Source organism: Numenius arquata, chromosome 2 (genome assembly GCF_964106895.1).
Source record: "Numenius arquata chromosome 2, bNumArq3.hap1.1, whole genome shotgun sequence".
Classification (NCBI taxonomy): domain Eukaryota; kingdom Metazoa; phylum Chordata; class Aves; order Charadriiformes; family Scolopacidae; genus Numenius; species Numenius arquata.
In genome coordinates, this window is record NC_133577.1 from 12,410,443 (window position 1) to 12,427,251 (window position 16,809).

Below are 16,809 nucleotides of genomic sequence, written 5' to 3' on the forward strand. Positions count from 1 at the left end.
CGATAACGATACTCAATCAGTAAGGTGGGGAAAGTTCATAATCTTCCAATTCAGACAAATTCAGTTGGAAGTTACTAAAGAAATGTATCTGTATAGAAACCTTTTTGACATACCAATAGCAGGACCACCTTGTTTCTTCTCCTCCAGAATGGCAGCAAGATCTTTGTGCTTCAGCTTCTGTTGTCTGCTAGTTGGCTGTTCCTGCTCTGGACTTTTAACTTTCAAAAGCTGGTTAGCCTTCTTAATTTTTTGGCTGTACTGCCTCGCCATCATAAAAACTCTGTTCTTTGTTTTATCCGCAGCAGTCAAGTCATTTTCCATGCCCTCTGTGTGCACATTGGAGAGAACACTATTGGCAGATTCATATGGGCTATCTACAAAAGGCATCTCACTGGAGAAGGAAGATCTGTTCAGACTCATAAAAGAGTTCTCCTTGCATTGTGCAGTGTCTTCGAGCCTGAGATTAGCCTCGCTGAAGGTGGCAGCCCTGGGCTTCACGGTTTTAGGGAAAATAGGAGTTTCTGGCAGAGAGAGAGTAGACAGTGAGTACTCTACATCTTTACTCAGTTCAGGCGTACTACCAGCATGCAACCTTTCCTGCATATCATCTTTACAAACAGGAAAGGCTGCAAGGAGACGGTCTCTTGTCTTTTCCTCGTTCTTCTTGATATAGTTCTCCAGGTCATTCCAAATCTCATCTACTTCCTCCGAGAGTTTATCTGCTGCAGACTTGTGGGAGAGTGAATCTGAGTTGGAGGAGCTGTCTACCAAGCTCAAATAGTCATTGTCGACAGGAACACGGTGGTAAGGACTTTCATCTTCACTGAACTGGAGACTCTCTTCAGAAACAAACTGCCGTAGATTGTCACAGCACGCAAAGTCTTTTTCCAGGCTCAGAAAGCTCCGCCTTTTAGAGTATTTTAAGGGGTCACATTTAAAATTCAATAGTGGCGTTTCTGGAAGTGCTATGGTGTCATAGATGTTGTCTTCAACGATCCTGAGTTCATCCAAACTTGAAGCAGGTGCTTCTCTACTGAGTAGTATCTCATCCCTACTAGCATGAATGGAGGCCATGTTTTGATCTGCTGTCCTCTTTTTGGAGGGTGAATCTAAACTGCTTTTGTTTTCAGCCTCGTAGAGAGAGTCTCTAGCAGATCTCTGGGGACCACGGTCTGTCTCCTCCCTTCTTGTCAGACCCATCAGCTTTAAGTCTTCGTAGCTTATATTATCATAAACATGTTCGATGTCATCGATGGTCAGCTCCTCTGAAGATTCGGGATACGCATTCATACTGCTCACCTCAGCTCTCTTCGCTTCCCTTCGAGAACTGCGCTCCCCGATTTTATACCTTGCGCTGGCTGGACACATGTTACTCTCACCAGCACTACTGGCCCGCCTAACAATTTTGTGACGAGTGGGGCTGGAAGTCTCGTCTTGATGCACCACCCCCAAGTGCCAGCTGCATGGACGCCCAGAAGAACCCCTCCTTTCTCCACCGACAGCTGAACTAGCATTGGATGTAGACATCGATGGCACAAACATCTGGTAATCATCTTCGTCATCTTCATTCTCATAAGGTGGACGCCGGCTGGGAAACAATGCCTGCCTGATCTGATGGTCAGTCCAGATGTTCCTGACAGAGGTACTTCCCCCCAGGATATTCATGATTAGTGCGTTGCTCTGGGGTGTGCTGAATTGTCTAGGCAACTGTGGCTGTCTGGCTGCACAGGAAAATGGAAGATCGGTATTCAACTGGGTTGACTCTTCATCTGATGGGTCCTTGGAGCTCTGTGGAGATTGGAAATACAGAGGTAACGTTAGCCTGTCCCCTGCAATAATACAGCGATTCCCTCTGTTCACAGCTGCTGTAGCACCAGGGTGTCCTGCAGCACGGAGTCAGGTGGAGATGGGCAGGGTGAGCAGGCTCCTCGCTAAGAGCCAGGGAGCCGAGGTGGCAATGCCAGACTACTTTGCCTCCTAATCCTTACCACGGCTCAGAGTTCACTCTTGGCATTTAGTAACATGTTACTTCAAATACAAGACACTGGTTCATGCAAACACCTGAGTAATTAAAGGCATATTTGTTTGGCAGGGGTTCGATTAAACCTTTTATGCTAACTCTGCAGTTTCACAATTGGATTAAGCTAATCTGACTCTGGGCTTCTGCCAAAAGTTTTGTTCTCCTCCCTTTCCCCTTACCTATAGCCCTAGCAGAAAGGTATGTTATGCTCTCTAGCACATGCCACTGAAAATTTAATTGTCTTTTCAGAGCAAGTTTCCATCCAGCTCAGTTAGCAGATCTAATTTACAGCAAGGCCACATGCCTGCTAATGCTAACATGAAGAATACTGCAGATGTCCCTGGCCACAGGTTAGGAAAGAGAGAGGAGGATAATTCTTTTTGGCTCAAGTTAATGCTGATTGTTTTGGTTGGTTGTTTTTTTCCCCGGCCCCAAAAAGAATAGTTTTTCATCATACAGATGAATATTTCAATGATATGACGATTAATACATGACATAAACAGAAGATGACTTATCTATCTAGGAAAACCACAAATTTCTTTGACATATCTATGATGCATAGCAAAATAGAAGTAAAAAAAATATATACCTGCGTTTCACACTTGTTGAGATTAACACTTCTCCGTTTTTCAACATTTTCAGCAGCTTGACTGTTAAGTCTTTTTCTTCCCCCTTTTGATTTCTGCAGTGAGTTTTGCTTCACTGCCTATAATTTAAACAAAAAAAAGCAAGGGAGGAGTAATAAAATCTACAGTTCTTTGCACAGCCTTGTTCAGATTAATTACTAGCAGCTAAAACAGATGAGGTATCCACATCGGGAGGACAAAATGCTCCTGGGTAGTCAGAGCACTGCCACAAGAATGATTCAGAGTCTAGAAAACTTTCTTTACAATAACCAATTAAATCCATCCATAAAGCTTGTCAAAAGAGGTTGAAAGCAGAATCTGCGTATAAAAATATAGATGTAAAAGAATACATAGAAACTGGATGAGGGAAAGGGTCTAATCTCGCAGTTAAATTTATCACAGAGTAAGGTGGTCACGCAAAAATTCAATTTTCAAAGTTGTCTTTATAATAAAATCGGGAGGGGTTAGTCTTGCTATCACTTGTAGCCTTGAAAACAAGAAAGAGGTCTAAACTAAAAAATAAGCTATTATCCAACTTCCTAGAAAAAAAAATAAAATAAAACAAACAGAAGGCCAGAATGTTATATGTTGAGCAGTGTCCAAATTAACTCAGAGTGAAGGTCGGGCATGGTGGGAACGGGGGGAATCTGAGAAGGTATTGTTGCCAACCTAAGATTAAACAGTAAGTTACTATTATACATTTTTATAGTGGTATTCTTTCGCACTTACTCATTCTTTTGTACTTATGTCAGGAAGAGGGAGAATTATAAGACACTGCACTACACTGATATGAGATACTGTTTTATCAAAGATTTACAAAGCAAATACTGTAATTTCAAAGAGGAAATGTGCAGTAAGCTTCAAAAAGAATTTCAATAATAGGTTTTGGATAAATCATAAAATAAATGGACCACACAAGGATATGACCTCAGCATCAACTAAACCAAACAAACTGAAAATCTACATTCTTTAATACAGTCACATTTCAAAACTGGAGTTTTAGTCTTTGAGCAGGACTACATGTGTGTGGAAACATCAGACAGAGGGGGGAAAACTACCACCTGTCGAATGACTGTGCAATAGTAAGAGATAAATATTCTCATCTTCAGAAATCCTATTCACATCATCTCATATTAAAGTTCACACGTTCCTATCTACTGCCAGCAGCTCGCAGGTCAAGAAACGCCACTTCACATGCAGCAGTGCCTGAATCTTAATATTCAAGTCCATACATGGGACACCTGAAGGTCCTGTCTCTGCATGTGGCCAAAAAAGGCTTCTGTCATGACATCAGCTGGAGAAGCCAGGAAAGGTCAGTTGTGGGCAACAGGTAAAAACAATAGCTTTCTGTCAAAACTAGGTTTGAGGACTGTGAAGGGCTAAGTAAAATCTCTTTCAACCAGTGGGGATTTAATCTTGTGTATAGGGGCTAATTTTATATCTTCTCTGTTAATAAGTAAGAGTGTTGTCTGATGTCTAAATAAAAATATTTCCAAGAGTTACAAACACTTGTAATACGTTCCTTCCTCCTTGCAGTTTTACAGATAATTTTAATCCCTCTTCCATCCTCCCCAGGAAAAAAGAATTTTGTTTTTCCCCCCCTCTTTTTCCTACCTGTTCAGACTCTTCTTCATCATCAGCATCAATCTGTTCCGTAGCAGAAGTCTGGAGATTTTCGTCCTGATCGCTGCTGTAGGCTGGCTCAATGGACTCTTGAAATTGGCTCTCCAGCCCACTGGGCTCCAAGGAAACCTTTTTCCTAGAATTCAGCAGGGCTTCATTTGATCCTAGTTTGGCGGCTTGAGATAATAGGGCTCCTTCAATACTGATCCGCTAAAAAAAAAAACCAAACCACCACAAAACTTTGTTTAGAAGTTTACAGAGATTTTATATTTTAGTAAGACACTGTTTTACATCAGCCTTATAGGCAGTGTTTAAGTTATGTTCAGCTAGCTGCAGTGAAATGAGATTTGTAAAGAAATTAGTAAAACAATCATTATTTTTCCATAGAATATTTAGAACTGAAAAAAAAATATATGCAAAAACCTCCACCCCAATCATGGGCTTCAGTGTTATGGCATGCCGGTGAAGTCATATCTAATGTACCCTGTTCATAAATGTTATACACACACACACACTTTAAATTCCATCCCAAATAAAAGCCTAGGACATGAAATTCAACATGAGGCTTTCAAACTGCACTGGGAACTTCATTACAAATTCTTATAGAAAATGTAAAAATTATAAATGCTCATTTCCATCTGCTTAATCTGTATCGGCTCTGTTTGGTCATATATCATGGCTCAAATATATGACATATATATCATAATAAGCTAAAACTTTCCAGTCTTATTTAATAAATGCAAGGATGTGCTTCAAAGAATAAACACTACCTTTACACATAAAACTTCCATGATTATAGTGGTATTTTTAAGTACCCTATAGTATTATGAAGTACAACCAATATAAGGATCAGTCTTTTTTTCTTTATTAGATATTCCTGAAATAGTTAGCTATATTTCTATTGCTTTCATTCTGATAATCTCATTGGAGATGCTAAACAACATCTATGGTTTTGTTTCCATTCTTAAAATTCACACAACCTAGAAGATGCAGATTCGACAGTAAATACTGTGTCCCGAGCCATCTGAATGTGCTAAGAAATAGAAGAAATGGCTTACCTTCTGCATATCTGGACTTATATCTGAAAACAGAAATAAATACTTCATCATAAATGAGTAATCAAACTGGTGTCAGTCTATATCCATCTTACTGCTACACTGATCTCCCAGTTATGAATTCCCAAAAGGGGATTAAATGCAGCAGCAATTGAGCAAACAGATTATGGGGTCCCTGATGTAACAGAGACAGGATGAGCTGCACTCAAGGTCCTGATTTTGCAACACTGACATGATATGGGCAACTACTCACAATGGCCAAGACTCTGTGTGTTCAGTTGCCAGTTGCTAGCATAGTTACAAGACCAGAACCAAAATGGGAAAAAATAGATTTAAACACTAACATTTTGTTTTCTCTGTACACTTCTCCTCCCCCCACCCCGATGGTGTTTAGGGAAAGTTATAGGAGAAAAGGATCCACCTTCGCTTGTTCTAGATAGTACAGAAGCACTGGGTCAAAAAACAGTAGACGAAGCGGCTTACCTTTTGACTTCAAAACTTTATGGACTCTAGACGAGGGTTCTGAAAAAGATAACAACATGTTTAAGCACTCCAGCATCCCAGAGAAAGTTATGGGCATCTTGGCCAACTTTTTATAACACAGATACCAAAGTTTAAGCTTCTAAGCCCATGCAGGGAAGCCAGATTTTTATTTCTTAGTCACTCAATTTCCTCACAAAAAAGTATTTGTTGTAAATTTTCATCCCATTTATGACTTCTACTTTCAAAAGATTTGGTCATCTCTGTTATTGCTCTAAGTTGCTGGAGGTTTCCTATTAGAAATATGTATGAGGTACCAACAGCTTAGCAGGGCTTTAAAAGTACGAGTAGCTGAACGTTACACAGGGGGCCATTTGATCAGAATTTTGTATTACTCCTTTTACAGGCAAAGCGATAACACTGCAATCCGTCACCTCAGAAACAAAGGAAGATGCTGAAAAGTAATTAAAACTTGAATGTTTTTCAGACACAAATGCTGCTGCATGATAAATCACTACATCAATATTCTCATGAACCCTGTTTACGCCATCCCAACTAACAACATTACACGCCAAATTGGAAAGGTCTTTAAGTAGCTGAAGAGGGGAACACAGTAACTCCAATATGAAGTCACCCAAATACACAGACATTTGTAGTGATTTCAAGAGGAAGCTAACAGTAATTATGGATGGATGTTTGAGGTAGGAGGAAAAAAACACCCCAAGAGTGAGCATAACCACTTCTCAAATCTCTACTGAAATAAGGCAGACACAGCACTATGTCCACAAGGCAGACATTACACTAAGTAAAGATAGTAATCATGTTTTGAAATAACAAGCCTATCACAATCAGGATGAAACCACTCCTGAGACAGTAATTACTTGGTGGGGGAGTGGGGGGTGTGTGAGAAATATCAGATTTAAAGAATGGGACTGGCTTTCCTGCATATGTATTCTTTTATCCATTAGAAAGTACCAACTGTTCTTTATGCATACATCATTAAGAATGTATATCCATGAAATTAAATGCAAACAGTGGATTAAAAAAATAAATCACACAAACAGCAAATGGTTAATAAGATACTCCATCCGTATCTGAGAGTTAAATCTGCGTGGAGTACAGGCTAAAGACCAATCCCAAGTGCCCAGCCTCACCCAACCCTAAACAACCCTGTTTGATTTCCCTCTTGTAATCTTGGTGGTAGTTTATTCACCTGATTTCCTCCTCACTCTGTGCGGAGCACTGCCTTCTTTGGGCTGGTACGGTGATTTCATTTCTCCCTCGGGGCTATAGTGGAAGCCTGGGTGATCTGTGGAAGAAGCGGAGGCGCAAGGAATAAGAGAGGGACAAGGGTGTCACTTCACACGCCTCCGCAGCTCTGTTGGGAGGCAGTGCCACCACCCCTCTGTGACTGACAAAGTGGCACTTCATCAGAGCCTGAAGCAACACAGGCAAGGCGGTGTGCTGCTGTAGGGTAGCTCTTAACCACCCAGCCACGGAAACGCTTTGTCCATTTAGTTGTTCCTTGCTGCAGCGACCAACCCAGCAACATTTATGCACCATCATTGCGTTTAATTGTCTGCCAGTTTCTCAGTCAGAGCCTTCCTGACCAATACTACTGCGTAAGTAAATAACAAGCCTGCTTTACCCAAAGGTTTCCTCAGCATTTTTATCCCAGGACTATTGTTCTCATTTCCCTACGCTGCTAGGGACCGCTGCCAACACGAAGAGCTAACGCAGCCTGCACCAGCAAAGGCAGCAGGGAGAAGGTGCAGCAGCAGGGAGAAGGTGCAGCAGCAGGGATGGCGCAGAGGAGACTGCACTCAGAGCGCAGACGGCAGCGTCACATGCGTTCTCCAGCCCTGGCTCCCGGAGGACACACACAGGTAAACTCTTGAGACACAAGCACAAGCCTGCTGGGTCCCACCATGGAGTCTTCTTGGGGCTGTTCTGTGGTGCAGTGGCTTTCTGCTGTGCCAGCTGCTGTGCTAACCGGATGGCAGGGTGACAGAGGACACCCGGAGCAGCCAGCCACCCTGCCACCGCAGGGGCACTGGGCTGCCTCGTGTCCCCTCCAGAGAGGCCGTGCACAGCGCAGTGAGAAGCTGGCAGCCTCCCTCTCTGTCCTCCAGCTGCAGCTTTGCCTGCACAAATAGGCCATAACACTGCTACACACTTCAAGCTGCCTTTGCTAATTCCTAGCCCTTCGGTGGGTCCTAGCCAGGAGGAGCTTATCACAGAATGATATGGGGTTGGAAGGGACCTCTGGAGATCATCTAGTCCAACCCCCCAGCCAAAGCAGGTCCACCTAGAGCAGGTTGCACAGGAACGTGTCCAGGTAGGTTTTGAATGTCTCCAGAGAAGGAGACTCCAGCACCTCCCTGGGCAGCCTTATGCTACAGAACTGGAAAGATCATACATTTAGTCAGCGTGGAACAAGCAAAAGAGAGTGGCCAGAGTTTACGGAAGGTCTAATCTGGCTCTTCCTTGCTCATCACGCAACATAACTTGTTGGTTGCAGATCAGTCAGCCCAATGCAAACAGAGCTCCACAGGATCTGCACCCAACTTGTTTTTTTTCCACCAAGATCATAATTGCAGGAACATAAGCCTGGCCTTCTTCCAACTCAGATGAAACCAACAGTTAAAGCCAAACTTTTGAAGAAGCTTTTATTCATTTTTAAAAAGAAAGTGAAAAAGAACCAACTTACGTATAGCATCCATTTCTAGAATTGCCTGCTTGGCCTGAAAGAAAAAATAACAAATGAAAAAGTTAAACTATAAGTAGAAGGACAAATGACATTGCATATTACATATAGTAGTGTGTTTATATGTAAATAAAAGCAAGTTTAATTTTTGCATGAATAAATATGGTTAGGGGCATTATTCTCTGTCTTTCTCTGTGTGCTGGACACGTTACACATGTGAAGAAGAATTTTGCTGGCAGGAGCTTACCAGAGTTTATCTTCAGGGCTTGACACAAAACCCTGTTGATCACTGCACCCGGCAACTCCGCCTTGTGTGCCCACCTCCCGGCTGGCAGCGCCAGGGGAGGAGCACGTACCTACAGCACCAGCAGGGTGAGATATTTGGGAGGAATGTAGTGATGGCACATCTGACTGCAAAATCTACTTCGGCTTCAAAGATAGGGCCTGTGCTGCGCTGAGATCATGCTGCACACATTGGGTGTCCTCCATGGGGACACAAACCTCCAGAGATGTCTCTACAAGTCCCAGAATTCAGAGCCATCAATAGTCCTCTCCATATCGCTGGGATTTGGCAGAAAACTGGCCCTAGTCTGGGATCTGAGAATCCCTGGGGTTTTTTGTGATTCACAGAACATTTCCTCCATAAAAATCAAATAGTTTAACTCCTTAATTATTTTTCAATTCTGAAGTCGTTGGCACAGAAAATATTATCAGCCTTGCTTCTTTTAAGGGTTTTCTTGAGGAACAGCTATAAAATAAAAATCATCATTTGATTTAAGATTGAACCAGGATAAAAAGCATCACAGGGTTGCTTAAAATTTGTCACACTTTCTTTTTTGATAGGAAAAGTAATCTGGATGTTTTATTAAGCATATCAACTAATAATTAAAAAAAACTAAAATAAAATAGCCTACATAACCTGCTTGTCATTTTACGGGTGCAATTCAGTAATTTTCCACCAGGCGTCACATAAGGACTACTATTAAATCCTCCAAAATCTGGGCAAGGACAAGTCTCATAACTAGCAACTACTGGTTTGTCAAAGAAAAAAGTGCAGATACCCTCAGAGATTTATGTGGTTAGACTTTTCCTTTCTCCAGTGAAATTATTTCTATGAGCAGAAAATGGCATTATATTTTTGGTTACACATTTTTTCCATAGGTAAATAAAAAAAATCCAAAAAATAGTAAGAATAATATCTTGATACCAAAGCTGAGATCATACTGCAGTGTTGCTTTTTGCAACCTAATAAACTGTGAGTATTTACATTGTAAGCATGGATACTAGCATAAACATCATACCTCTGATAAACTTTGTCAACAAAAAGATAAGAGGAGAATTAGTAATACCAACTGCTAGGGCTTTTTTCTACCATAATTCTCTTTTTGTTGAAAAAGGCAGTACAGCACTGTGTACTTCTGTCCCAGGTAACATTTTTTAGCCATTACAGCATAAAGCTCAGTGAAAAAAAAAAGGTCAGGGAAACCGATCAGTGAACCTAATACTGAAAAAAACAAACCACCCAAACAGCAGTAAAACTCAGTGGAAAACAAAAAAACTCAGAAAAAAAATCCTGCTTTCACATGAGTCAGTGGCTGCTGTGTCACAGCAAGAGTTAATTAGGATTTACACCCTTTGAGAGATGCGATATGTTACACTGGGAAACACCACCTGGAGCTCTAAAACAGGATTTCATAAATAAAAGGACCAGGTTTCCCTTCTGTAAGACATTACAGCTATGAATATGACATCAGGGCCTGGCATAAAGCTCGCTAACTATCTCACCAGAAAGGGCTCCCATGTCCCAGCTAAGGATGCAGGGTTCGCGATGCATGTGTATATTTGTAACGTGAAGTGTCAGCTGCCAATGGCTTCCCTGCAGTGATATCTAACCGAGACAGATCAAAATTAGCTTGGTAAGGTCTACACCTGCTGCAATTAGCGCACCTCGGTGCTGTGCAGACAGGCAGTATCAAGCTAAGGTATGCTTTTATGGCCAAGCTTTCTGACATTGCCATCTCTTACTCATGTCTTAGCAGGCAAACCCTGATACGGACAGCAATGCTGCTAACCCAGTTAAATTCTTCTACTCCTGTACCAAGCCCTGTAGATGCTCTTCACGGAACTTTCCCATTAATTTTGAGGAACATTTAAAGGCATAAGGAAACAACATGTTAATCTCCTGGAGTCTAAACTTTCTGTAAATTGCCATGCATCTTGCAGCTAACAAGATTGCTCTAAGTTAAACGCATGTACAGGGAGATGGTGGTTTTTTTAATTTTTACCTTGGCAGGAATTTTAGCAGGATGATTTTCTAGAATTAACCTCTTCAGGTGCAGAATCCAAAGGCGTTTGTCTTGCTGTGACTTTGCCTGATAAGAAAAACCAATTGTAGCACCATGAGAAAATGCATGACTGCACTGTGCAGGCTCAGGAAGAGATGAGGTCACCAGTCAGGTTACCCAGTGGGCAGGAGGCTTCTGTCATACCTGGACAGTATGTTGCATCTTGGGATTTTTGTAGTGGAAGACACTAAAGCTAAGTGGTTCCTTTGGTATTACTTCAACAAGCATGAGATTCCCACACTGTAAAAAAGAGAGGCACCGATGTGAGTCATGGAAGGAGTTTCGGGGAGACCCAGAGTCAGCGCATGAGCACCTGCTCTCCAGCATACCAGTATGTGAGCTTTGTACACAAACATCTCATCTCTCTTTTTTGTAATTAGCAGCAGCTTGTCGAAGAGGAACAACGTGCGCTCGTTTTTGGCTCGCTGAATGCGAAACGTTCCTTCTAACACCAGCTCCCCGTAACTCGTGAGGTCTGGCCCTTTCCAGTTGGTGAGCAAACTCTGTATCTCCTGCAACAGATCAAAGAAGAACAACCACATTCATGTCAGAGATCTCACTTAAATAAAGACTCAAACAAAAACTGCCGAGGCCATTCCCACTCTCCGATATGAAGTTCAGCATCCCAGAGCGTTAAAGCCACCATACTCTGGAACTGAGGTTGCCAGGTCATCTGCAACGTTGCAGCCAGCTCCTTGGAGACCTATTGCTAAACCCAGACTCAAATGTGCCCTCCTGAGTACTAATTACCTCTGCATGGACCCAATGAAAAGCCCTCAGCTCCCCAGGGCAGCCTGCAGTGAAAGAGCACAACACCATCTCCCTGGACTTGCAGAGATGGCGAACAGTCTGTAATTCAGACATCAGTCTTTCTCGTGCCTGCTCCTCTCTCCCCGCTATGTCCTTAATCAATCTCTCTTAACATTTTTCTCTCACCCCATGTATTCTCCTGAAGTTGTGGTCTCCCACTGGATGAATTATAATGCCATCTCTACGTCCTGCAGGACATCACAGAAGACACCTCTGTGAGGTGTCCAGACTGAAGAGATGTTTCTCAGAAGATTAGAGGACCAGAAGTGATTTGGTCAATTGATCATTTGAAGATGCCAAAATTTATTTGTATTTTTAATGATTTATATATATATCATAGATATTTCTCACCTTATTTATAACTTAAGAAAAAAAAAAAGAATGGAGAAACGTCTAAGAACATCTTCACCAGTCTGTGTTACTTTGCTATGGCTATTCTTGCTTCCTTCAGTTACGTGTTTTTTACGTCAGTGGCAACGACATAGCACTTAAGAATGGTACAGCAAATTGTAAGAGCAGACTAAACCTTAAGGTAGGGAAATCTTTAAAAATACCCACCGTACTTTAAACCTGGCAGCATTAGCAAAGCAGGGACAGATTTCCTTATCCCAGGCTGGTCTCTCTAGGACATTACACTTTAATACAGCATTCAGCTAGAAAACATCTCAGTACATTTGATGCACAAATGCAGCCTAGAACATTCACAGGAAGAAAACTCAAAAGTAGGACACTTAGACTATACACAAGACTGCTATAAAAAGAATTTTAAGACATAACAAAAGAAAAAAATTGCATTTTGTCTCTCTAGGAACTCTTAAATAAGCCAGAGTACAGCACAGGGATCCACATCCACAGATGTCCACCACCGTTGAGGGAGACTTTGCACAGGAACTGCTGTCGCGGTACTTGCAGCATTACAGACCGATTGGCAGGGTGATAGCCCACCGAAGGCCTATCCCTATTGCTGCAGAAACAGATTTTACTTTTTAAAAGGGTAAGTATGAACATAAAAATTTTCCACAACCCCACACATTTGCCAGCTGAGCTCAATAAATTAACAAAAAAACCCCCAAAAACCAACACACCGCAAACCCACACTTTTCCAAAAGCATTTAACCCTCTTTATTGCCAAAGAGTACTGGTTATCATTACATAGATTTATAGAAGACTGTTGGTAAGTCATTAGCATGTGTTTCCAGCAATGTGTGGCAAAGGTTACTCTGCTGCAGGCAAGACATCATCAAACGTAACCCTATTCTTCCTACACAAACAACAAAAAAACACCCCACAAAGATGAAGGCAAATAAGTACAATTTATGTTACAAAGAAAAGAAGGGACAAAGAATAACATGACATAGATTTCTGGAATGGTATAAGCCTATTACTCCCTTTTATAAACTATAAAATTCCCCTAATTTTCTTAAAGCAATATGAATACTGCTGATGAAAATGTAATGTAAAATCGTGATTCACTAGGAAGTCTGAAACAGAGCAACTGTTCTGAAAAACGTCAACAAAACAGTTTGCTCTTGATGCCAGGAGTTACTCAGGGTGTAGCTTTTGTTTTCTCCTCAAAAATCCTTCATTCTTTTTCTAACTATCATATTTCTAGGTTTATACTTTTCAGAAAGCAACTGATAATGAGTCTTCAGAAGCCCAAGAGGGAAGTACTTAGACAAGAAGCACAAGGAACGCCTCAAAACAAAACTAATCAGCACAAAGGGGAGAAATAGGAAACCACAGGATTTCTGAACAAAGTCATGCCCTAGGGTTGTACAGCCGTGCTGTACAATTGAGGGAAAGGAAGAAAGAAAAGTTATCTTGAGTTCCACATTACTGCAAAATAAATGCTTTACAGGATGCTGCTCGTAGGGCAGAGATGTCTGAGATTTTCCTGCAGCAGCTATGACCGTGGTCTCTGAGATCAAACAGCCACAGGCATACTCAACAGGAGCCTAAATTACGACTGACAAAGATTAAAAGCAAAGATAAACTAAAAAATGTTAACGGTATACATATTGACAAAAACAGCTCACGAACACCCATAAAAATCTCTTTGGGAACTCACTTGGAGCCTGATGGCATGTTCATGTTTCCTCTTCATGTCGTTTATATGCCATGCCACTCTCTGCATGGTGTCTATGGCATCCAGCACCACATCATAGCCCTCAGTGTCCTTGTCAAGGTGGTTTTCTATTTCCTAAGGCAGGAGGGGGAAAAAAAAGTCCTGTTATTTCTAAATTCATTTTCCCAGGAGGCCGCAATGCTATGTTTTTATCTGTACTATTTTGTCTTTGCTTTGCAATCACCCAAACGCAACGTTCCTGTCTTTGTTACTATTGCACGTCATTATCAATTTGATTAACAGAAGGTGACTGACAAAGCCAAGCTTTTACGGTCAGCTTAGCAGCAACAATACTTGCAACAGCCGGTGTGAGCAGAGAGGCACAGAGAAAGAACGCAGCACGCCGAGAGGAGGAGACTTCTTCAGACAGCATTTAATGGCTTGCTTAAAACGCAGAACATATCTGCACACTTACAAAACCCTGATGGAATTACACCACGCATTACTTTACAGTTGGAGAGAAGAAAAGCACCAGACATTTTAAATAAGGATCAGAGTCTTTACACTTCACTAGAACATGACTCTCTAATAGGAAACATATGTGGAAAACGTTAACAATAAAGCAGGAATTTCCGAAACTTGCTTAACTCAATTCACTGAATATGGAAAGAGTTCCCACTTCCTCAGTCATTCCTCTCCGCAAAAATCTTACCAATCGGGGTGTTTATATGTATTTATTCCTTCTTTCAACCACCCCCAGCATAGTGACATGTGGAAGAATGCTGGTTTTCATTGGAATAATAAATTTGTGTACAAAAGTGTTTAATCATGAAAAGAATTTTCCAAGCAACTTCAGAATTACAGAACAGTTTTTAAAAAAATCTAATTATTTGGATGCACAAACTGTTTTAAACAATTACCATAAATTCCTCACTCCAAATATATGCATATTCTGTGGAATGATGAAGAAAGACAGAGTCTCTATACGTAGAAATCTAACACCCCCAAAAGAAAGATGGTATAAAGAAACCTGGAGCCTTTCTAAACTTCAGGTCTTGTACCAGAAGCAGGAACTTTGATGTGCAGCAGCCCTAAACAAAATACATTTCTAATGGGTGCTTACGTGCAAAAGCAGGTGGTACTTGAGGATGCGCTGGACAGGTTTCAAGAGATAGGAGCCCAGGGGCAGAGAATGCTGAAGGGCTTCTTGCCGCTCTCTGAAGAACTTGGCCAGTGTCTTGTTCCTCATGCACTCTGTCAACACAGCCACCGACCTGGAAACATCAATACATAGCTTTAAGACACACCGTCTCTATAATTCCGTAGGCAAAGTCAAGAACTGTTTGTTTCTTTCCTTGTTTTAACAAGGGGGCAGCAAGTTCCTAATCCAATCACTGCTGGTTGTTTTTTTTTGTTTTGCTTTGTCTTGTACATTCAGTTATGTTTTCCTTTGACAGGCAACTGTTCCCTCTTACTGGGAATTACATACTTGGAGTACTGCTGAATAAGGCAATCATTTTCTAAAGAAGGTTAATAGCAATGAATAACAAGAATGGTCAAAATAAAACTTCAGATGAGCATCCTTCATTTTGTGTTGAGTCTGGTTGTTTGGTGGGGGTTTTTATTATTACTATTGTTAAGTTAAGAAAAAACTAAACTCCTTGCCCCTGACTCCAACTGGGGGGTGTGGGAGGGCATGATTTTCTAAAATTTTTTATAAACAGGCCAAGGGACAAAGAAAGAAAGGGAACCCAGTATTCCTACCTTGGGTAGTTGGTGCAGTACTGTGTATATATATGGAAATCTTCACTCTGCATGGGGAGGAAAGGTTTACATATATTCAGATTTTGTCAAACTAACATCTAGCACATGTGCAAGGTAAAGATGATGACATTAAGACAACGCCTATTCCAGTTCCCGATCAATGAATTCACTGTGATAGTCCGAACACTACCACAGATCTGCTAACTGAATTTCATTTTTGTCCTTTTTTGGAGATTTTTCCTTTACTTGAAGGAGCAAAATAGAAAACCTATACAGAGATAAAGCAAGTAGCTTTGCAACAGAGCCTCCAAGGTCCTTTATGACAATCTATGCATCAAAAAAACCAACCACAACACACAACAAAAAAACCCACAAAAAACCACCAACACACATTCCCCCTTCAAACAACTGATGTGCACATACCTACTGTTGTGTGTGCTAAAGCACATACATGCTTGCTGGGAGAAGTAAGTTTTGCAGGTTCTGTTTGGTGTGCGATTTTCGATCAACTATAAATAGTTTCACATTTGAGCACAGTCTAAGCATGAAAATTTGAAGTCAAAAAAGTGATTTTTTTTTTTTTAATTTTTTTTAAAAAAGAGTAAATTATGACTCTGTGAAAGCAGGCAGTTATTACCTAAACAAGTTGGAACTAGATTTAGGTGGGTTTCTACACTTGCCTGTCACAGTGAAATTACCTACACTTAATGCTGACAAGCTTCTCAGAGCAAAAGCCAGAGTTCCGTTTCTTTCCTCTTTGGCCTAAGATTTTTTCTTAATCATCATTATTTAATTCAGTGCAAGAACAGGTTCCTGTGTGCTTTAAATGCATACCTGCCTATCAACTTCTATCCCAAATAATATGCCATTTATGCAGCTTTCTGGAGTCCTAAAGACTGCAGAACTGCAAAGTGCTCCTAAAATAAATTACTTTTCCTTTCCAGAGCCCTCGATCGATGAAACACAAGCCTCCGGTAGTAAACAAGACTCCAGTTTCCACTCGAGGTACTTTTGAACGGACTCTGGCATTCTGCAGCACAATAGCTTAATGTAGCCTCGATAAAAATGCAGTTAAATGATTCGTCTTGTTTTTTCATGCTTGGACTAATTTTGCTGTCGCAGCTGGTTTTTACGGTGGCGTCCACAGACCATGTGTCCACACCCAGAGAGAGAGAGCTTGTGCCACAGCCTGTCCATGTCCTCACGTGGGACCCCAGCCGCTGCTCCAACCCTCTCCGCTCAAAACGAAGAATTAACAAATCTCGGAGCGCTACAGACATTAGACTGTATCCTTTTCTATGGCAGTCACTCACT

The 16,809-nt window shown here is 41.3% G+C and overlaps 1 protein-coding gene across 3 annotated transcripts in view; it reads right to left on the reverse strand.

The window, feature by feature from the left end:
• Positions 1-16,809, reverse strand: part of PLEKHG1 (pleckstrin homology and RhoGEF domain containing G1) — a 53,565-nt gene that overhangs the window by 3,862 nt on the left and 32,894 nt on the right. Inside the window, exons 4-16 of one of the 3 annotated variants that reach the window (XM_074168318.1) lie at positions 15,496-15,542; positions 14,855-15,005; positions 13,735-13,866; positions 11,186-11,368; positions 11,001-11,096; positions 10,797-10,883; positions 8,515-8,548; positions 7,018-7,113; positions 5,808-5,846; positions 5,328-5,350; positions 4,261-4,479; positions 2,610-2,726; positions 114-1,788 (exon numbers count right to left, since the gene is read on the reverse strand). In XM_074168318.1, the coding sequence (XP_074024419.1) occupies positions 114-1,788; positions 2,610-2,726; positions 4,261-4,479; positions 5,328-5,350; positions 5,808-5,846; positions 7,018-7,113; positions 8,515-8,548; positions 10,797-10,883; positions 11,001-11,096; positions 11,186-11,368; positions 13,735-13,866; positions 14,855-15,005; positions 15,496-15,542 (2,899 nt within the window). The remainder of the gene's footprint in view (positions 1-113; positions 1,789-2,609; positions 2,727-4,260; positions 4,480-5,327; positions 5,351-5,807; positions 5,847-7,017; positions 7,114-8,514; positions 8,549-10,796; positions 10,884-11,000; positions 11,097-11,185; positions 11,369-13,734; positions 13,867-14,854; positions 15,006-15,495; positions 15,543-16,809) is intronic. The other 2 variants (XM_074168319.1, XM_074168320.1) reach the window with 2 other exon arrangements.